At 55.6% G+C, this 22,500-nt stretch overlaps 1 protein-coding gene across 1 annotated transcript in view; it reads left to right on the top strand.

Annotated features, from left to right (window-relative positions):
- LOC144673579 (synapsin-2-like) overlaps positions 1-22,500 on the top strand; it is a 322,886-nt gene that overhangs the window by 6,152 nt on the left and 294,234 nt on the right. Inside the window, exons 2-3 of the mRNA XM_078535332.1 lie at positions 13,747-13,804; positions 17,291-17,382. Of these exons, the coding sequence (XP_078391458.1) occupies positions 13,747-13,804; positions 17,291-17,382 (150 nt within the window). The remainder of the gene's footprint in view (positions 1-13,746; positions 13,805-17,290; positions 17,383-22,500) is intronic.

Below are 22,500 nucleotides of genomic sequence, written 5' to 3'. Positions count from 1 at the left end.
TCCCTCAGCACTGACCCTCCGACAGCGCGGCGCTCCCTCAGCGCTGACCCTCCGACAGCGCGGCGCTCCCTCAGCGCTGACCCTCCGACAGTGCGGCGCTCCCTCAGCGCTGACCCTCCGACAGTGCGGCGCTCCCTCAGCGCCGACCCTCCGACAGTGCGGCGCTCCCTCAGCGCCGACCCTCCGACAGTGCGGCGCTCCCTCAGCGCCGACCCTCCGACAGTGCGGCGCTCCCTCAGCGCCGACCCTCCGACAGTGCGGCGCTCCCTCAGCGCCGACCCTCCGACAGTGCGGCGCTCCCTCAGCGCTGACTCTCCGACAGTGCGGCGCTCCCTCAGCGCCGACCCTCCGACAGTGCGGCGCTCCCTCAGCGCCGACTCTCCGACAGTGCGGCGCTCCCTCAGCGCCGACCCTCCGACAGTGCGGCGCTCCCTCAGCGCTGACCCTCCGACAGTGCGGCGCTCCCTCAGCGCTGACCCTCCGACAGTGCGGCGCTCCCTCAGCGCTGACTCTCCGACAGTGCGGCGCTCCCTCAGCGCTGACCCTCCGACAGTGCGGCGCTCCCTCAGCGCTGACCCTCCGACAGTGCGGCGCTCCCTCAGCGCTGACCCTCCGACAGTGCGGCGCTCCCTCAGCGCTGACCCTCCGACAGTGCGGCGCACCCTCAGCACTGACCCTCCGACAGTGCGGCGCTCCCTGGGCACTGACCCTCCCACAGTGCGGCGCTCCCTGGGCACTGACCCTCCGACAGTGCGGCGCTCCCTCAGCGTTGACCCTCCGACAGTGCGGCGCTCCCTCAGCGCTGACCCTCCGACAGCGCGGCGCTCCCTCAGCGCTGACCCTCCGACAGTGCGGCGCTCCCTCAGCACTGACCCTCCGACAGTGCGGCGCTCCCTCAGCACTGACCCTCCCTCAGCACTGTGGGGGCGTCATTCTGTTAAAACTTCCAGCATTCCTGGGAATGCTGTGCAGAGGGCACGATGGGCTGAACAGTCTCCTGCTGCACTGCAACAACCCCGTGGCTCTGTCAGGACAGCTGGGAGATGGAGAGTCAAGTTCTCGCCCATCTGCTGCCAAATGTCTCTTTCATTTCTCCTTGGCTCACTCACTTCCGAAGCTGCCCAAAGCCATTAACGGTTTCATCAGCCTTTTAGTGCCTCGCGAGCAGCGGGTGCAGCAGGCATGAGTTCTCACCAGCACCGACGTGACATTAACAGAAGCAGTAAGACTGAATCAAAGTGCGGAATTAAAGAGAGAATCACTCAAACTCACTGGGTACCCGTCAAGAGCCAGAATGAGCACTGTCGGATTGATCCCTCAGCTCCGACACCGTTTAACTGTGGATAAATCGCTGGCTTACTGGGGGAGCGCCGCGCTGTCGGAGGGTCAGTGCTGAGGGAGCGCCGCGCTGTCGGAGGGTCAGTGCTGAGGGAGCGCCGCACTGTCGGAGGGTCAGTGCTGAGGGAGCGCCGCGCTGTGGGAAGGTCAGTGCTGAGGGAGCGCCGCACTGCCGGAGGGTCAGCGCTGAGGGAGCGCCGCACTGTCGGAGGGTCGGCGCTGAGGGAGCGCTGCACTGTTGGAGGGTCAGCGCTGAGGGAGCGCCGCACTGTCGGAGGGTCAGTGCTGAGGGAGCGCCGCACTGTCGGAGGGTCAGTGCTGAGGGAGCGCCGCACTGTCGGAGGGTCAGCGCTGAGGGAGCGCCGCACTGTCGGAGGGTCAGTGCTGAGGGAGCGCTGCACTGTCGGAGGGTCAGCGCTGAGGGAGCGCCGCACTGTCGGAGGGTCAGCGCTGAGGGAGCGCCGCGTTGTCGGAGGGTCAGTGCTGAGGGAGCGCCGCACTGTCGGAGGGTCAGTGCTGAGGGGGCGCCGCGCTGTCAGAGGGTCAGCGCGGATATTTAACCCTCACCTCACCTCGCTGAGAAAGCAGAAGACCCGGGCCATTGCGACGTTGCTGTTGGCGGGATCTTGCTGTGCGACACTGGGCTCTCAGCCTACCCGCCTGACAAGTTTGGCGGGGGGGCGGCGGTGGTGGGGGGGCGGGGAAGAAAACTCCTTGATTGGCTGCGGAGTGATTCGGGAGAGGCTGAGGCGGTGAAAGGCCCTGTCGGGACTCGAAACCCCTGCCCGTGGCTCCCGAGTCTCGGGCGGCGCTACACAAATGCACGTCGTTCTGTATCGGTGTTTTAAGATAAGAATCCTAGGTCTCGTTGGGGGGGCGGTCGGTGGGGAGTGGGGGCAGCAGGCGGTGGGAGCTGGATTGGGCCTGCTCTCTGAGGCACAGATGCAGGCGTGGGTGGTAGTTCTGGTTCTCGGCCTAGTCAGCGGGGCTGTGAAGGTGACGAGCGCTGCCAAGTCGGCCGATCCAGATGCACCCGCCCACCAGGTTTCCCAACACGTGTGGGCTGCGAGGGAACATCGATTCCGCTACCCCTCTGCAGCCCTGACCCGTCTCCCTCAGATCCAGCAAGTGCAGAGAGGCTCAATGAGCAGGACGAGGCCATCTTGTAGACACAGGGAGCGATGCCAGACTTAACCCGCTCTCCCCCCGGAGCCCTGTGTTATCCCCAAACTAATCCCAACCTCTCCCCATAGCCCTGTATCAATCCCCAAACTAATCCCACTGCCCCGCTCTCTCCCCATAGCCCTGTATCAATCCCCAAACTAATCCCACTGCCCCGCTCTCTCCCCCTAGCCCTGTATCAATCCCCAAACTAATCCCACTGCCCCGCTCTCTCCCCATATCCCTGTATCAATCCCCAAACTAATCCCACTGCCCCGCTCTCTCCCCCTAGCCCTGTATCAATCCCCAAACTAATCCCACTGCCCCGCTCTCTCCCCATAGCCCTGTATCAATCCCCAAACTAATCCCGCTGCCCCGCTCTCTCCCCATAGCCCTGTATCAATCCCCAAACTAATCCCACTGCCCCGCTCTCTCCCCCTAGCCCTGTATCAATCCCCAAACTAATCCCACTGCCCCGCTCTCTCCCCATAGCCCTGTATCAATCCCCAAACTAATCCCACTGCCCCGCTCTCTCCCCATAGCCCTGTATCAATCCACAAACTAATCCCACTGTCCCGCTCTCTCCCCATAGCCCTGTATCAATCCCAAACTAATCCCGCTGTCCCGCTCTCTCCCCATAACCCTGTATCAATCCCAAACTAATCCCACTGCCCCGCTCTCTCCCCATAACCCTGTATCAATCCCAAACTAATCCCACTGCCCCGCTCTCTCCCCATAGCCCTGTATCAATCCCCAAACTAATCCCACTGCCCCACTCTCTCCCCATAGCCCTGTATCAATCCCAAACTAATCCCACTGCCCCGCTCTCTCCCCATAGCCCTGTATCAGTCCCCAAACTAATCCCACTGCCCCGCTCTCTCCCCATAGTCCTGTATCAATCCCTAACTAATCCCACTGCCTCGCTCTCTCCCCATTGCCCTGTATCAATCCCCAAACTAATCCCACTGCCCCAAACTCTCTCCCCGTAGCCCTGTATCAATCCCTAACTAATCCCACTGCCTCGCTCTCTCCCCGTAGCCCTGTATCAATCCCCAAACTAATCCCACTGCCCCGCTCTCTCCCCATAGACCTGTATCAATCCCCAAACTAATCCCACTGCCCCAAACTCTCTCCCCGTAGCCCTGTATCAATCCCTAACTAATCCCACTGCCCCGCTCTCTCCCCATAGCCCGGTATCAATCCACAAACTAATCCCACTGCCCTGCTCTCTCCCCATAGCCCTGTATCAATCCCCAAACTAATCCCACTTCCCCGCTTTCTCGCCATAGCCCTGTATAAATCCTCAAACTAAACCCACTGCCCCGCTCTCTCCCCATAGCCCTGTATCAATCCCCAAACTAATCCCACTGCCCCGCTCTCTCCCCATAGCCCTGTATCAATCCCCAAATTAATCCCACTGCCCCGCTCTCTCCCCATAGCCCTGTACCAATCTCAATTAATCCCATTATCCCATATTCTCCCCATAGCCCTGTATCAATCACCAAACTAATCCCACTGCCCCGCTCTCTCCCCATAGCCCTGTATCAATCCCCAAACTAATCCCACTGCCCCACTCTCTCCCCATAGCCCTGTATCAATCCCCAAACTAATCCCACTGCCCCACTCTCTCCCCATAGCCCTGTATCAATCCCAAACTAATCCCACTGCCCCGCTCTCTCCCCATAGCCCTGTATCAATCACCAAACTAATCCCACTGCCCCACTCTCTCCCCATAGCCCTGTAGCAATCCCCAAACTAATCCCACTGCCCCGCTCTCTCCCCATAGCCCTGTATCAATCCCAAACTAATCCCACTGCCCCACTCTCTCCCCATAGCCCTGTATCAATTCCCAAACTAATCGCACTGTCCCCGCTCTATCCCCATAGCCCTGTATCAATCCCCAAACTAATCCCACTGCCCCACTCTCTCCCCATAGCCCTGTATCAGTCCCCAAACTAATCCCACTGCCCCGCTCTCTCCCCATAGTCCTGTATCAATCCCTAACTAATCCCACTGCCTCGCTCTCTCCCCATTGCCCTGTATCAATCCCCAAACTAATCCCACTGCCCCAAGCTCTCTCCCCGTAGCCCTGTATCAATCCCTAACTAATCCCACTGCCTCGCTCTCTCCCCGTAGCCCTGTATCAATCCCAAACTAATCCCACTGCCCACTCTGTCCCCATAGCCCTGTATCAATCCCCAAACTAATCCCACTGTCCCGCTCTCTCCCCATAGCCCTGTATCAATCCCCAAACTAATCCCACTGCCCCGTTCTCTCCCCATAGCCCTGTATCAATCCCCAAACTAATCCCACTGCCCCGCTCTCTCCCCATAGCCCTGTATCAATCCCCAAACTAATCCCACTGTCCCGCTCTCTCCCCATAGCCCTGTATCATTCCCCAATCTAATCCCACTGCCCCACTCTCTCCCCATAGCCCTGTATCAATCCCAAACTAATCCCACTTCCCCGCTTTCTCACCATAACCCTGTATAAATCCTCAAACTAAACCCACTGCCCTGCTCTCTCCCCATAGCCCTGTATCAATCCCAAACTAATCCCAATGCTCCGCTCTCTCCCCATAGCCCTGTATAAAAACCCAAACTAATCCCACTGCCCCACTCTCTCCCCATGGCCCTGTATCATTCCCCAATCTAATCCCACTGCCCCACTCTCTCCCCATAGCCCTGTATCAATCCCCAAACTAATCCCACTGTCCCGCTCTTCCCCATCGCCCTGTATCAATCCCAAACTAATCCCATTGACAGTGCGGCGCTCCCTCAGCGCTGACCCTCCGACAGTATGTCGGTCCCTCAGGGCTGACCCTCCGACAGTGCGGTGCTCCCTCAGCACTGACCGTCTGACAGTGTGATGATCCCTCAGTAGAGACCCACAGGAGTGTTTTATGGGGACGGTGTAGAGGGAGCTTTACTCTGTATCTAACCCCGTGCTGTACCTGTCCTGGGAGCGTTTGATGGGGACGGTGTAGAGGGAGCTTTACTCTGTATCTAACCCCGTGCTGTACCTGTCCTGGGAGTGTTGGAAAGAGGTTTGGATTGAGCCGTGTTGTGTCCAATGGGAGGTAACGTGAAGAAATTGGGCCCCTCTGACATAACTTCTTTCGGCCACTGAGGGGAGCTCTCCCCTTACAGCTCAGCATTAACTAAATGGCCAGACAAAACTGTCTGATTCTTTAGAATCCAAAATCATCTTGGAATTTTCTGGACCTGTAATACGCTGGCCCACTGCACAGCTTAGTGTGGAGCTGATATTCTGACATGGGGAGACAGAATCCCAATGGACCCAAACCCCTTCCCGTTCACTCCCACTGTACACAATCCCAATGGACCCAAACCCCTTCCCGTTCACTCCCACTGTCCACAATCCCAATGGACCCAAACCCCTTCCCGTTCACTCCCACTGTCCACAATCCCAATGGACCCAAACCCCTTCCCATTCACTCCCACTGTCCACAATCCCAATGGACCCAAACCCCCTCCCATTCACTCCCACTGTACACAATCCTAATGGACTCAAACCCCTTCCCGTTCACTCCCACTGTACACATTCCCAATGGACCCAAACCCCCTCCCGTTCACTCCCACTGTACACAATCCCAACGGACCCAAACCCCTTCCCGTCCATTCCCACTGTACACAATCCCAATGGACCCAACCCCTTTCCGTTCACTCCCACTGTCTACAATCCCAATGGACCCAAACCCCTTCCCGTTCACTCCCACTGTACACAATCCCAATGGACCCAAACCCCTTCCCGTTCACTCCCACTGTCCACAATCCCAATGGACCCAAATCCCTTCCCGTTCACTCCCACTGTACACAATCCCAATGGACCCAAACCCCTTCCCGTTCACTCCCACTGTACACAATCCCAATGGACCCAAACCCCTTCCCGTTCACTCCCACTGTCCACAATCGCAATGGACCCAAACCCCTTCCCGTTTACTCCCACTGTCCACAATCCCAATGGACCCAAACCCCATCCCGTTCACTCCCACTGTCCACAATCCCAATGGACCCAAACCCCTTCCAGTTCACTCCCACTGTACACAATCCCAATTGACCCAAACCCTTTCCCGTTCACTCCCACTGTTCACAATCCCAATGGACCCAAACCCCTTCCCGTTCACTCCCACTGTACACAACCCCAATGGACCCAAACCCCTTCCCGTTCACTCCCACTGTACACAATCCCAATGGACCCAAACCCCTTCCCGTTCACTCCCACTGTACACAATCCCAATGGACCCCAACCCCTTCCCGTTCACTCCCACTGAACACAATCCCAATGGACTCAAACCCCTTCCCGTTCACTCCCGCTGTAAACAATCCCAATGGACCCAAACCCCTTCCCATTCACTCCCATTGTACACAATCCCAATGGATCCAAACCCCTTCCCGTTCACTCCCACTGTCCAGAAACCCAAAGGACCCAAACCCCTTCCCGTTCACTCCCACTGTCCACAATCCCAATGGACACAAACCCCTTCCCGTTCACTCCCACTGTCCACAATCCCAATGGACCCAAACCCCTTCCCGTTCACTCCCACTGTCCACAATCCCAGTATCCCCAAACCCCTTCCCGTTCACTCCCACTGTACACAATCCCAATGGACCCAAACACCTTCCCGTTCACTCCCACTGTACACATTCCCAATGGACCCAAACCCCCTCCCGTTCACTCCCACTGTACACAATCCCAACGGACCCAAACCCCTTCCCGTCCATTCCCACTGTACACAATCCCAATGGACCCAAACCCCTTCCCGTTCACTCCCACTGTACACAATCCCAATGGACCCAAACCCCTTCCCGTTCACTCCCACTGTCCACAATTCCAATGGACCCAAACCCCTTCCCGTTCACTCCCACTGTACACAATCCCAATGGACCCAAACCCCTTCCCGTTCACTCCCACTGTCCACAATCCCAATGGACCCAAACCCCTTCCCGTTCACTCCCACTGTCCACAATCCCAATGGACCCAAATCCCTTCCCGTTCACTCCCACTGTACACAATCCCAATGGACCCAAACCCCTTCCCGTTCACTCCCACTGTACACAATCCCAATGGACCCAAACCCCTTCCCGTTCACTCCCACTGTCCACAATCCCAATGGACCCAAACCCCTTCCCGTTCACTCCCACTGTACACAATCCCAATGGACCCAAACCCCTTCCCGTTCACTCCCACTGTCCACAATTCCAATGGACCCAAACCCCTTCCCGTTCACTCCCACTGTACACAATCCCAACGGACCCAAACCCCTTCCCGTTCACTCACACTGTACACAATCCCAATGGACCCAAACCCCTTCCTGTTCACTGCGAATGCACATTATATTACCGGATTAAACCTGTAACTGTGGATATTGCTGCCTCCTGGATTATTGAGCATTTGAACTCACTCCCATATGGAGCTCCTCCCTCACCTATTGTCTGAAACCCATCACTTCTACTGGCACCAGAACCAGGCCATTCGGCCCCTCTGCTCTGTGCCGTGTCTGCCCCACACCAGCCTCCTCCCACCCCCTCTACTCCATCTCCCACCCCCCTATCCCCCATATCCTTCTATTCCTTTCCCCCCCTCGTGTGTTTATCCAGCTCCTTAAACACATCGACACGATTCACCTCCACCCCCTCCCTGTGGGAGCGAGTTCCACATTCTCCCCGCTCTCCGGGTAAAGACCTTTCTCCCTGAATTCCCTCCCCCCGCCCCGATCAGATTTATTAGGGACTGTCTTATATCGATGGCCCCACCTCCTAGTTCTGGTCTCTCCGTCCCCCACAAGTGGAAACATCTTCTCTACGTCGACCCTATCGAAACCCCCTCCGTCATTTTAAAGAGCTCGATCAGGTCACCCCCCCCTCAGTCTCCTCTTTCCCAGAGTAAAGAGCCCCGGCCGGTTCCACCTTTCCCGATAGTTATAACCTCTCCGATCTGGGATCATCCTCGTCAATCTTTCTCACACCTTCTCCAGTGTCTCCATATCCTTTTTATAATACGGAGACCGGAACTGTGCACGGTATTCCGAGTGGGATACGGAGACCGGAACTGTGCACAGTATTCCAAGTGGGATATGGAGACCGGAACTGTGCGCAGTATTCCGAGTGGGATACGGAGACCGGAACTGTGCACAGTATTCCAAGTGGGATATGGAGACCGGAACTGTGCACGGTATTCCAAGTGGGATATGGAGACCGGAACTGTGCACAGTATTCCAAGTGGGATACGGAGACCGGAACTGTGCACGGTATTCCAAGTGGGATACAGAGACTGGAACTGTGAGCGATTTTCCAAGTGGGATACGGAGACTGGAACTGTGCACGGTATTCCAAGTGGGATACGGAGACCGGAACTGTGCACGGTATTCCAAGTGGGATACAGAGACTGGAACTGTGAGCGATTTTCCAAGTGGGATACGGAGACCGGAACTGTGCACGGTATTCCAAATGGGATACAGAGACTGGAACTGTGAGCGATTTTCCAAGTGGGATATGGAGACTGGAACTGTGCTCGGTATTCCAAGTGGGATATGGAGACCGGAACTGTGCACAGTATTCCGAGTGGGATATGGAGACTGGAACTGTGCACGGTATTCCAAGTGGGATACGGAGACCGGAACAGTGCACGGTATTCCAAGTGGGATATGGAGACCGGAACTGTGCACAGTATTCCAAGTGGGATATGGAGACTGGAACTGTGCACGGTATTCCGAGTGGGATAGGGAGACCAGAACTGTGCACGGTATTCCGAGTGGGATACAGAGACTGGAACTGTGCACGGTATTCCAAGTGGGATACGGAGACCGGAACAGTGCACGGTATTCCAAGTGGGATACAGAGACCGGAACTGTGCACAGTATTCCAAGTGGGATATGGAGACCGGAACTGTGCACAGTATTCCAAGTGGGATATGGAGACCGGAACTGTGCACAGTATTCCAAGTGGGATAGGGAGACTGGAACTGTGCACGGTATTCCAAGTGGGATATGGAGACTGGAACTGTGCACGATATTCCAAATGGGATACGGAGACCGGAACAGTGCGCGGTATTCCAAGTGGGATAGGGAGACCAGAACTGTGCACAGTATTCCGAGTGGGATATGGAGACTGGAACTGTGCACGGTATTCCGAGTGGGATATGGAGACTGGAACTGTGCACGGTATTCCAAGTGGGATAGGGAGACCGGAACTGTGCACGGTATTTTGAGTGGGATACGGAGACCGGAACTGTGCACGGTATTCCGAGTGGGATATGGAGTCCGGAACTGTGCACAGCATACTAAATGTCATCTATTGAATCATGATTTATACTAAATCCGTCTCTGAGAGAGTAAATAGTGATCACAGGAGAATGAAATGGCTGTTTTGGAATAATGAACGTGTGTGAGAGTGCGATAGATTATACTCATTGAATGGGGTGATGCAGATAAAATATTTCTGGAGATAATTAAACCCTGCAGTTTACACTCTGCACTTGAACAGTTAGCAACAGTTAACAGGAACAGGAGGAGGCCATTCAGCCCCACTCGAGCCTGTTACACAGGAACAGGAGAAGGCCATTCAGCCCCACTCGAGCCTGTTACACAGGAACAGGAGGAGGCCATTCAGCCCCTCTCGAGCCTGTTACACAGAGACAGGAGGAGGCCCATTCAGCCCCTCTTGAGCCTGTTACACAGGAACAGGAGGAGGCCCATTCAGCCCCTCTCTCGAGCCTGTTACACAGGAACAGGAGGAGGCCCCATTCAGCCCCTCTCGAGCCTGTTACACAGGAACAGGAGGAGGCCCATTCAGCCCCACTCGAGAGCCTGTTACACAGGAACAGGAGGAGGCCCATTCAGCCCCACTCGAGAGCCTGTTACACAGGAACAGGAGGAGGCCCATTCAGCCCCACTCGAGAGCCTGTTACACAGGAACAGGAGGAGGCCCATTCAGCCCCTCTCGAGCCTGTTACACAGGAACAGGAGGAGGCCATTCAGCCCCTCTCGAGCCTGTTACACAGGAACAGGAGGAGGCCCATTCAGCCCCTCTCTCGAGCCTGTTACACAGGAACAGGAGGAGGCCCATTCAGCCCCTCTCTCGAGCCTGTTACACAGGAACAGGAGGAGGCCCCATTCAGCCCCTCTCGAGCCTGTTACACAGGAACAGGAGGAGGCCATTCAGCCCCCTCCTCGAGCCTGTTACACAGGAACAGGAGGAGGCCCCATTCAGCCCCTCTCGAGCCTGTTACACAGGAACAGGAGGAGGCCATTCAGCCCCTTGAGTCTGTCCCACCATTCAGTCAGACCGTGGCTGATCTGCACCTTAACTCCATCTCCCCGCCTCGGTTTCATAATCCTCAACCCCCTGCTTAAGCAACAAAAATCTATCAATCTCGGGTCTGGAATTTCCAGTTGACCCCCCCCACCACCCCCCCTCCCCCCCTTCCCCCCGCTCCGCACCCCCCCCCCCTTCCCCCCCTCCTGCAACCCCCTCCCCCCATCTCCCCTCCCCCCATCTTTTAACCTATCAAGCATACATGAGCTGGCAACAGGTGTCAGAACGAGCCATCAGGAAGCGGCTTCAGGCGCGGCACCTAGTGGCCGGAACCTGCAACTGCACCTGTGATTGTTGACATAGGAAAATTGAATGGGGAATGGTGGCGGTGACATCGCCGGTCAGATGGGAGGGGGGGGGGGTGGGTCAGTCTCCGTCAATAGCACGAGGGGTGACAGGAACCGGGAGCGCGGGACGGGGGGTAGGATTTTCGGCAGGCGGGCGCGCTTTGGTGGAGCGTTTTTATTTAACAGATTGCTGCCGCCCCTCTGAATGAAAATGAGCCCTCGTGGGCGGCCGTGGGTGGTTGGGGATGGAGGGCTGCGCAGGTCCCTTTAAGAGTCCGGCCGCTCTGCGTGGCGGGCGCTTCCCGATGCTTCGAGCTGAGCCCGATCGCGCGCCGGTACGTTTTGTGGCCTGACCCACTTGGTGACAGCCTGTGGCCTCTTGCTGTGCGCGGGGGTGGTGGAGGGGGGAGAGACAGCCAAAAACACAATGTACGTTCACCGGCAGAGCGCCACTGCATGGCAAAGGGTGTGACCGTGACCCTGTGACCCCGGGAGGGTGTGACAGTGACCCTGTGACCCCGGGAGGGTGTGACAGTGACCCTGTGACCCCGGGAGGGTGTGACAGTGACCCTGTGACCCTGGGAGGGTGTGACAGTGACCCTGTGACCCCAGGAGGGTGTGACAGTGACCCTGTGACCCCAGGAGGGTGTGACAATGACCTGGTGACCCGGGAGTGTGTGACAGTGACCCTGTGACCCCGGGAGGGTGTGACAGTGACCCTGTGACCCCGGGAGGGTGTGACAGTGACCCTGTGACCCCAGGAGGGCGTGACAATGACCTGGTGACCCGGGAGTGTGTGACAGTGACCCTGTGACCCCGGGAGGGTGTGACAGTGACCCTGTGACCCCAGGAGGGTGTGACAGTGACCCTGTGACCCCGGGAGTGTGTGACAGTGACCCTGTGACCCCGGGAGGGTGTGACAGTGACCCTGTGACCCCAGGAGGGTGTGACAGTGACCCGGTAACCCTGGGAGGGTGTGACAGTGACCCGGTAACCCTGGGAGGGTGTGACAGTGACCCTGCGATCCCGGGAGGGTGTGACATTGACCCTGTAACACCAGGAGAGTGTGACAGTGACCCTGTGACCCCGGGAGGGTGTGACAGTGACCCTGTGACCCCGGGAGGGTGTGACAGTGACCGTGTGACCCTGGGAGAGTGTGACAGTGACCCTGTGACCCCGGGAGGGTGTGACAGTGACCGTGTGACCCTCGGAGAGTGTGACAGTGACCCTGTGACCGTGGGAGGGTGTGACAGTGACCCTGTGACCCCGGAAGGCTGTGACAGTGACCCTGTGACCCCGGAAGGGTGTGACAGTGACCCTGTGACCCCGGGAGGGTGTGACAGTGACCCTGTGACCCAGGAGGGTGTGACAGTGACCCTGTGACCCTGGGAGGGTGTGACAGTGACCCTGTGACCCCGGGAGAGTGTGACAGTGACCCTGTGACCCCGGGAGGGTGTGACAGTGACCCTGTGACCCCGGGCGGGTGTGACAGTGACCCTGTGACCCCGGGCGGGTGGGACAGTGACCCTGTGACCCCGGGAGGGTGTGACAGTGACCCAGTGCCCTTGGGAGGATGTCACAGGGACCCGGTGACCCCGGGAGGGTGTGACAGTGACCCTGTGACCCTGGGAGGGTGGGACAGTGACCCGGTGACCCCGGGAGGATGTCACAGGGACCCGGTGACCCCTGGAGGGTGTGACAGTGACCCTGCGACCCCGAGAGGGTGTGACAGTGACCCTGTGACCCCGGGAGTGTGTGACAATGACCCTGTGACCCTGGGAGGATGTGACAGTGACCCTGCGACCCCGAGAGGGTGTGACAGTGACCCTGCGACCCCGGGAGGGTGTGACAGTGACCCTGCGACCCCGCGAGGATGTGACAGTGACCCTCATCCCCTGGGGGACCCTCCTGGTAAATCCCCTCCGGAGTTTGAAACACATCGATGGGGCCGGATGGAGAGAGAGGGTTTCCTGCCGGTTGTGGGAGAGACCGGGCAAGCCTCGGACAAGGTGACCCAGCCTTAAACTCAGAGCCAGGTTGTCGGGGAGATAGGTTTGGCTGCCCCTCTTCACCGGAGCGGCTGGTGAGAGTGGCGGGAAATCTCTCTGACGGAGACCAGGCGATGCTGGCTCAACTCATCAGTTTAAACCTGCAAATCGTCGGCTTTTGCTACAAAGAAATACCGGCCGCTTAAGGGATTTGCAGCCGAGGTGGGTGCATGGAGTTAAAGTACAGATCAGCTGTGATCTAACTGACCGGCAGTACAGGTTCGAGAGGGGCTGAATGGCCTCCTCCTGTTCCTGTGTAACAGGCTCGAGAGGGGCTGAATGGCCTCCTCCTGTTCCTGTGTAACAGGCTCGAGAGGGGCTGAATGGCCTCCTCCTGTTCCTGTGCAACAGGCTCGAGAGGGGCTGAATGGCCTCCTCCTGTTCCTGTGTAACAGGCTCGAGAGGGGCTGAATGGCCTCCTCCTGTTCCTGTGTAACAGGCTCGAGAGGGGCTGAATGGCCTCCTCCTGTTCCTGTGTAACAGGCTCGAGAGGGGCTGAATGGCCTCCTCCTGTTCGTGGGTCAAATCCTGGCCAAGACTGGACATTCGATTAATGTTTTTTTCTGTCTCCCACAGGGTAAAAGTCTTCAAAGGAAAGAAAGTTTGGGGAGAATTTGACATCAAAGTGGAACAGGTGGGATTACTCAGAGCATTCGTATTAAATATCCTCATCCTGCCCCCTCCTCTCCACTGACTTCCCTTTGACTAACCCGTGCTGTACCTGTCCTGGGAGTGTTTGATGGGGACAGTGTAGAGGGAGCTTTACTCTGTATCTAACCCCGTGCTGTACCTGTCCTGGGAGTGTTTGATGGGGACAGTGTAGAGGGAGCTTTACTCTGTATCTAACCCCGTGCTGTACCTGTCCTGGGAGTGTTTGATGGGGACGGTGTAGAGGGAGCTTTACTCTGTATCTCACCCCGTGCTGTACCTGTCCTGGGAGTGTTTGATGGGGACAGTGTAGAGGGAGCTTTACTCTGTATCTAACCCCGTGCTGTACCTGTGACCCCGGGAGTGTGAGACAGTGACCCTGTGACCCGGGGGTGTGTGACAGTGACCCAGTGACCCCAGGAGTGTGTGACAGTGACCCTGTGACCCCGGGAGGGTGTGACAGTGACCCTGTGACCCCGGGAGGGTGTGACAGTGACCCAGTGACCCCGGGAGTGTGTGACAGTGACCCTGTGACCCCGGGAGGGTGTGACAGTGACCCTGTGACCCCGGGAGGGTGTGACAGTGACCCTGTGACCCCGGGAGCGTGTGACAGTGACCGTGTGACCCCGGGAGGGTGTGACAGTGACCCGGGGATCCCGGGAGGGTGCGACAGTGACCCGGGGACCCCGGGAGGGTGCGACAGTGACCCGGTGACCCCGGGAGGGTGCGACAGTGACCCGGTGACCCCGGGAGGGTGTGACAGTGACCCGGGGATCCCGGGAGGGTGCGACAGTGACCCGGTGACCCCGGGAGGGTGTGACAGTGACCCGGGGACCCCGGGAGGGTGCGACAGTGACCCGGGGACCCCGGGAGGGTGTGACAGTGACCCGGGGACCCCGAGAGGGTGCGACAGTGACCCGGGGACCCCGGGAGGGTGTGACAGTGACCCGGGGACCCCGGGAGGGTGTGACAGTGACCCGGTGACCCTGAGAGGGTGTGAAAGTGACCCGGGGACCCCGGGAGGGTGCGACAGTGACCCGGGGACCCCGGGAGGGTGCGACAGTGACCCGGGGACCCCGGGAGGGTGCGACAGTGACCCGGGGACTCTGACTGCGAGACTGTTGGTCTCTATTGTGATTCTTTGATGCAAAATGTCCAGACTTTAACTCGAGTGGAAAGTCCAATTGCGAGCTGTGATAAACGAGCAGATAATCGGCTTACCATAGGGCTGGTTGGTTATAGCGACCCCCTGCGACCCCCGTGTGACCCTGTATGACCCCCATGTGACCCTGTGACACCGTGACTGACCAATCCTTTATTTCCACACGGTAGATCTGAGCAGCTCCGACTGTGTCTGAATTTTCTAACCAGTTTCTGTTTCTCATTCTCTCCCCAAATCTTTATTTCCCTCGGTCTCTTTCCCTTATTCCCTCCTCCCTCCTCCCTCCGACACTCCCTCCTCCCTACCTCACTCCCTCACTCCCTTCGACACTCCCTCCGACACTCCCTCCTCCCTCCTACACTCCCTCACTCCCTTCGACACTCCCTCCGACACTCCCTCCTCCCTCCGACACTCCCTCCTCCCTCCCTCACTCCCTCCGACACTCCCTCCTCCCTCCCTCCTCCCTCCGACACTCCTACACTCCCTCCTCCCTCCGACACTCCCTCCTCCCTCCGACACTCCCTCACTCCCTCCTCCCTCCGACACTCCCTCCTCCCTCCGACACTCCCTCCTCCCTCCCTCACTCCCTCACTCCCTCCGACACTCCATCCTCCCTCCCTCCTCCCTCCGACACTCCCTCCGACACTCCCTCACTCCCTCCGACACTCCCTCCTCCCTCTGACACTCCCTCCGACACTCCCTCCTCCCTCTGACACTCCCTCCCACACTCCCTCCCACACTCCCTCACTCCCTCCTCCCTCCGACACTCCCTCCTCCCTCCGACACTCCCTCCTCCCTCCGACACTCCCTCCTCCCTCCTACACTCCCTCCTCCCTCCGACACTCCCTCCTCCCTCCGACACTCCCTCCTCCCTCTGACACTCCCTCCTCCCTCCGACACTCCCTCCTCCCTCACTCCCTCCTCCCTCCCTCACTCCCTCACTCCCCCCGACACTCCATCCTCCCTCCGACACTCCATCCTCCCTCCGACACTCCCTCCTCCCTCCGACACTCCGTCCTCCCTCCTACACTCCCTTCTCCCTCCTCCCTCCGACACTCCCTCCTCCCTCCGACACTCCCTCCGACACTCCCTCCTCCCTCCGACACTCCCTCCTCCCTCCCTCACTCCCTCCGACACTCCCTCCGACACTCCCTCGCTCCCTCCGACACTCCCTCACTCCCTCCGACACTCCCTCCTCCCTCCGACACTCCCTCCTCCCTCCGACACTCCCTCCGACACTCCCTCACTCCCTCCGACACTCCCTCCTCCCTCCCTCACTCCCTCCTCCCTCCGACACTCCCTCCTCCCTCCTACACTCCCTCCTCCCTCCTACACTCCCTCCTCCCTCCTACACTCCCTCCTCCCTTCTCCCTCCAACACTCCCTCCTCCTTCCAACACTCCCTCCTCCCTCCGACACTCCCTCCTCCCTCCTACACCCTCTCCCTCTCCGTCTGTCCCTCTCTCTCCCTCCCACTCCTGTCCTCTCCCCCTTGCCCCTGCCTTTCTCTCACTATCTCTCTCTCTCTCTCTCTCTCTCCCTCTCTCTCCTTCCTTCCTTTTCGATTCCCGCTGTCTCGCTGTCCCCCACTTTCACTCTTCTTGCTCACTCTGTTTCTCTCCCTCTCTCTTTCGTTCTCTATCACGGTCCCCCTCACACTCCCCATCTCCCTCCCTTTTTCTTTCTATCCCTCTCTCTCCCTACCTCTCTCTGTCTCCCTCCCCCTCTCTCTTTCCATCTCTCAATCTTTGTTTCCCTCTCTCCCTCCGTCTCTCGCTCTCTCTCCCTCTCTCTCCCCCTCTCTCTATCCCTCTCTCTCCCTCTCTCTCTTTCCCTCTCTCTCTCCTCCTCTCGCTCTCCCAACTTCTCTCTCTTTCCCGCCCCCTCTCTCTCCCTCTCTCTCTTTCCATCTCTCAACATCTCATCCCTCCCCCTCTCTCTCTGTTTCCCTCTCTCACCCTCTCTCTCTTTCTCTCTCTCTCGCTTTCCTTCTCCCACTCGCGCTCTCTCCCCCTCTCTCGCTCTCCCTCCTTCTCTCTTTCGCCCCCTCTCTCCCCCTCTCTCTCTCTTACCCGCTCTCTCGCTCGTTCCCTCTCTCTTCCCCCCGATCTCCATCCCACACTCTCTGTCTCCATCTCTCTTTCTATTTCTTCCTCTCCCTTTCCCAATCCCTCTCTCCGTCGTGCTTTTCCCCTTTCTCCTTCCATATCTCTCTTTCCGTCTCTCTCGCTCAATCACTCCCTCTCTCTCCCTCTCTCTCTCTACCTCCCTCCCTCACTCCCTATTTCCTCCCTCTCACTCTCTCCCAAAGGCTGAGTTCTCAGAGCTGAATATAATCTCTCATGCTACGGGTAGTTTCAGTGTTGACATGGACGTATATCGGAATGGAGTGAAAGTGGCGAGGTGAGACAGCGGAAACAGTAAGAATATTCTATATTGTATCTCACACGATCGCAGAGAGAGAGTGATCAGATCATCTTTCCTGGAATCTAATCGAGGGGTTCAGGGGCGTTTATATATAGAATAACAGATACCCGGGAGTGAGTTACAGACTGGAATCTAATCGAGGGGTTCGGGGGGTTTATATACAGAATAACAGATACCCGGGAGTGAGTTACAGACTGGAATCTAATCGAGGGGTTCGGGGGGTGGTTTATATATAGAATAACAGATACCCGGGAGTGAGTTGCAGACTGGAATCTAATCGAGGGGTTCGGGGAGGTTTATATATAGAATAACAGATACCCGGGAGTGAGTTACAGACTGGAATCTAATCGAGGGGTTCGGGGAGGTTTATATATAGAATAACAGATACCCGGGAGTGAGTTACAGACAGGAATCTAATCGAGGGGTTCGGGGAGGTTTATATATAGAATAACAGATACCCGGGAGTGAGTTACAGACTGGAATCTAATCGAGGGGTTCGGGGGGGTTTTATATATAGAATAACAGATACCCGGGAGTGAGTTACAGACTGGAATCTAATCGAGGGGTTCGGGGGGGTTTATATATAGAATAACAGATACCCGGGAGTGAGTTACAGACTGGAATCTAATCGAGGGGTTCGGGGGGTTTATATATAGAATAACAGATACCCGGGAGTGAGTTACAGACTGGAATCTAATCGAGGGGTTCGGGGGGGTTTATATATAGAATAACAGATACCCAGGAGTGAGTTACAGACTGGAATCTAATCGAGGGGTTCAGGGTGGTTTATATATAGAATAACAGATACCCGGGAGTGAGTTACAGACTGGAATCTAATCGAGGGGTTCGGGGGGGTTTATATATAGAACAACAGATACCCGGGAGTGAGTTACAGACTGGAATCTAATCGAGGGGTTCGGGGTGGTTTATATACAGAATAACAGATACCCGGGAGTGAGTTACAGAATGGAATCTAATCGAGGGGTTCGGGGGGTGGTTTATATATAGAATAACAGATACCCGGGAGTGAGTTACAGACTGGAATCTAATCGAGGGGTTCGGGGGGGTTTATATATAGAATAACAGATACCCGGGAGTGAGTTACAGACTGGAATCTAATCGAGGGGTTCGGGGGGTTTATATATAGAATAACAGATACCCGGGAGTGAGTTACAGACTGGAATCTAATCGAGGGGTTCGGGGGGTGGTTTATATATAGAATAACAGATACCCGGGAGTGAGTTGCAGACTGGAATCTAATCGAGGGGTTCGGGGGGTTTATATATAGAATAACAGATACCCGGGAGTGAGTTACAGACTGGAATCTAATCGAGGGGTTCGGGGTGGTTTATATAAAGAATAACAGATACCCGGGAGTGAGTTATAGACTGGAATCTAATCGAGGGGTTCGGTGGGGTTTATATATAGAATAACAGATACCCGGGAGTGAGTTACAGACTGGAATCTAATCGAGGGGTTCGGGGGGTTTATATATAGAATAACAGATACCCGGGAGTGAGTTACAGACTGGAATCTAATCGAGGGGTTCGGGGGTTTATATATAGAATAACAGATACCCGGGAGTGAGTTACAGACTGGAATCTAATCGAGGGGTTCGGGTGGTTTATATATAGAATAACAGATACCCGGGAGTGAGTTACAGAATGGAATCTAATCGAGGGATTCGGGGTGGGGTTTATATATAGAATAACAGATACCCAGGAGTGAGTTACAGACTGGAATCTAATCGAGGGGTTCGGGGGGGTTTATATATAGAATAACAGATACCCGGGAGTGAGTTACAGACTGGAATCTAATCGAGGGGTTCGGGGTGGTTTATATATAGAATAACAGATACCCGGGAGTGAGTTACAGACTGGAATCTAATCGAGGGGTTCGGGGTGGTTTATATATAGAATAACAGATACCCGGGAGTGAGTTACAGACTGGAATCTAATCGAGGGGTTCAGGGGGTTTATATATAGAATAACAGATACCCGGGAGTGAGTTACAGACTGGAATCTAATCGAGGGGTTCGGGGTGGTTTATATATAGAATAACAGATACCCGGGAGTGAGTTACAGACTGGAATCTAATCGAGGGGTTCGGGGTGGTTTATATATAGAATAACAGATACCCGGGAGTGAGTTACTGACTGGAATCTAATCGAGGGGTTCGGAGGGGTTTATATATAGAATAACAGATACCCGGGAGTGAGTTACAGACTGGAATCTAATCGAGGGGTTCGGGGTGGTTTATATATAGAATAACAGATACCCGGGAGTGAGTTACAGACTGGAATCTAATCGAGGGGTTCGGGGTGGTTTATATATAGAATAACAGATACCCGGGAGTGAGTTACTGACTGGAATCTAATCGAGGGGTTCGGGGGGGGTTTATATATAGAATAACAGATACCCGGGAGTGAGTTACAGACTGGAATCTAATCGAGGGGTTCGGGGGGGTTTATATACAGAATAACAGATACCCGGGAGTGAGTTACAGACTGGAATCTAATCGAGGGGTTCGGGGGGTTTATATATAGAATAACAGATACCCGAGAGTGAGTTACAGACTGGAATCTAATCGAGGGGTTCGGGGGGGTTTATATACAGAATAACAGATACCCGGGAGTGAGTTACAGACTGGAATCTAATCGAGGGGTTCGGGGGGTTTATATATAGAATAACAGATACCCGGGAGTGAATTACAGACTGGAATCTAATCGAGGGGTTCGGGGGGGGTTTATATATAGAATAACAGATACCCGGGAGTGAGTTACAGACTGGAATCTAATCGAGGGGTTCGGGGGGGTTTATATATAGAATAACAGATACCCGGGAGTGAGTTACAGACTGGAATCTAATCGAGGGGTTCGGGGGGGTTTATATATAGAATAACAGATACCCGGGAGTGAGTTACAGACTGGAATCTAATCGAGGGGTTCGGGGGGGTTTATATATAGAATAACAGATACCCGGGAGTGAGTTACAGACTGGAATCTAATCGAGGGGTTCGGGGGGTTTATATATAGAATAACAGATACCCGGGAGTGAGTTACAGACTGGAATCTAATCGAGGGGTTCGGGGGGGGTTTATATACAGAATAACAGATACCCGGGAGTGAGTTACAGACTGGAATCTAATCGAGGGGTTCGGGGTGGTTTATATATAGAATAACAGATACCCGGGAGTGAGTTACAGACTGGAATCTAATCGAGGGGTTCGGGGTGGTTTATATATAGAATAACAGATACCCGGGAGTGAGTTACAGACTGGAATCTAATCGAGGGGTTCGGGGGGGTTTATATATAGAATAACAGATACCCGGGAGTGAGTTACAGACTGGAATCTAATCGAGGGGTTCGGGGGGGTTTATATATAGAATAACAGATACCCGGGAGTGAGTTACAGACTGGAATCTAATCGAGGGGTTCGGGGTGGTTTATATATAGAATAACAGATACCCGGGAGTGAGTTACAGACTGGAATCTAATCGAGGGGTTCGGGGTGGTTTATATATAGAATAACAGATACCCGGGAGTGAGTTACAGACTGGAATCTAATCGAGGGGTTCGGGGGGTTTATATACAGAATAACAGATACCCGGGAGTGAGTTACAGACTGGAATCTAATCGAGGGGTTCGGGGGTGGGGTTTATATACAGAATAACAGATACCCGGGAGTGAGTTACAGACTGGAATCTAATCGAGGGGTTCGGGGGGTTTATATACAGAATAACAGATACCCGGGAGTGAGTTACAGACTGGAATCTAATCGAGGGGTTCGGGGGGTTTATATACAGAATAACAGATACCCGGGAGTGAGTTACAGACTGGAATCTAATCGAGGGGTTGGGGCGGTTTATATATAGAATAACAGATACCCGGGAGTGAGTTACAGACTGGAATCTAATCGAGGGGTTCGGGGTGGTTTATATATAGAATAACAGATACCCGGGAGTGAGTTACAGACTGGAATCTAATCGAGGGGTTCGGGGGTGGGGTTTATATACAGAATAACAGATACCCGGGAGTGAGTTACAGACTGGAATCTAATCGAGGGGTTCAGGGGGTTTATATATAGAATAACAGATACCCGGGAGTGAGTTACAGACTGGAATCTAATCGAGGGGTTCGGGGGGGTTTATATATAGAATAACAGATACCCGGGAGTGAGTTACAGACTGGAATCTAATCGAGGGGTTCGGGGTGGTTTATATATAGAATAACAGATACCCGGGAGTGAGTTACAGACTGGAATCTAATCGAGGGGTTCGGGGGGGTTTATATATAGAATAACAGATACCCGGGAGTGAGTTACAGACTGGAATCTAATCGAGGGGTTCGGGGGGGTTTATATATAGAATAACAGATACCCGGGAGTGAGTTACAGACTGGAATCTAATCGAGGGGTTCGGGGGGGTTTATATATAGAATAACAGATACCCGGGAGTGAGTTACAGACTGGAATCTAATCGAGGGGTTCGGGGGGGTTTATATATAGAATAACAGATACCCGGGAGTGTGTTACAGACTGGAATCTAATCGAGGGGTTCGGGGGGTTTATATATAGAATAACAGATACCAGGGAGTGAGTTACAGACTGGAATCTAATCGAGTGGTTCGGGGGGGTTTATATATAGAATAACAGACCATGTGTTGTTCATATTCTGGTTCACATGCTTTTCTTTGCGGAGACGATGAGTGATTTCTGTTTGCTTGGGGAATGTTTAATTCCGTTGCCCAGCCCCAGCCTCTGTGACCCAGTCCGGCCGCCCCAGACCAGACAGACGATTTCTGATGCCAGTATCAGGAAGTGACCGGCTGCCTGGCACCTGACCCCTGGGCGCCAACGCCCAGCTTACCAGAAACCAGGGGGGAGGGGGTTGCGGGCACCAGGAGCGGGAGCCGGGGAGGGGGGAGGTGCCTGGGACAGGGGGGGGGGTCCAGCCGTGAGGGCAGAATCCGGGAATTCAGGCCGACGAGGTCTGGGGGATTATCCTGGTGGGAATTCCCAGCCTCTCTCCCGACTCCCTCCCTCCCGCTGGGCTCCGCAGGCGATTCCCGCAGGCCGTTCGGCCCATCGAGCTCC

This window comes from Cetorhinus maximus, unplaced genomic scaffold (genome assembly GCF_964194155.1).
Source record: "Cetorhinus maximus unplaced genomic scaffold, sCetMax3.hap1.1 HAP1_SCAFFOLD_389, whole genome shotgun sequence".
Taxonomy (NCBI): domain Eukaryota; kingdom Metazoa; phylum Chordata; class Chondrichthyes; order Lamniformes; family Cetorhinidae; genus Cetorhinus; species Cetorhinus maximus.
The sequence above is the reverse complement of the archived record's forward strand: the minus strand, read 5'-3'. Positions and strand labels throughout refer to the sequence as shown.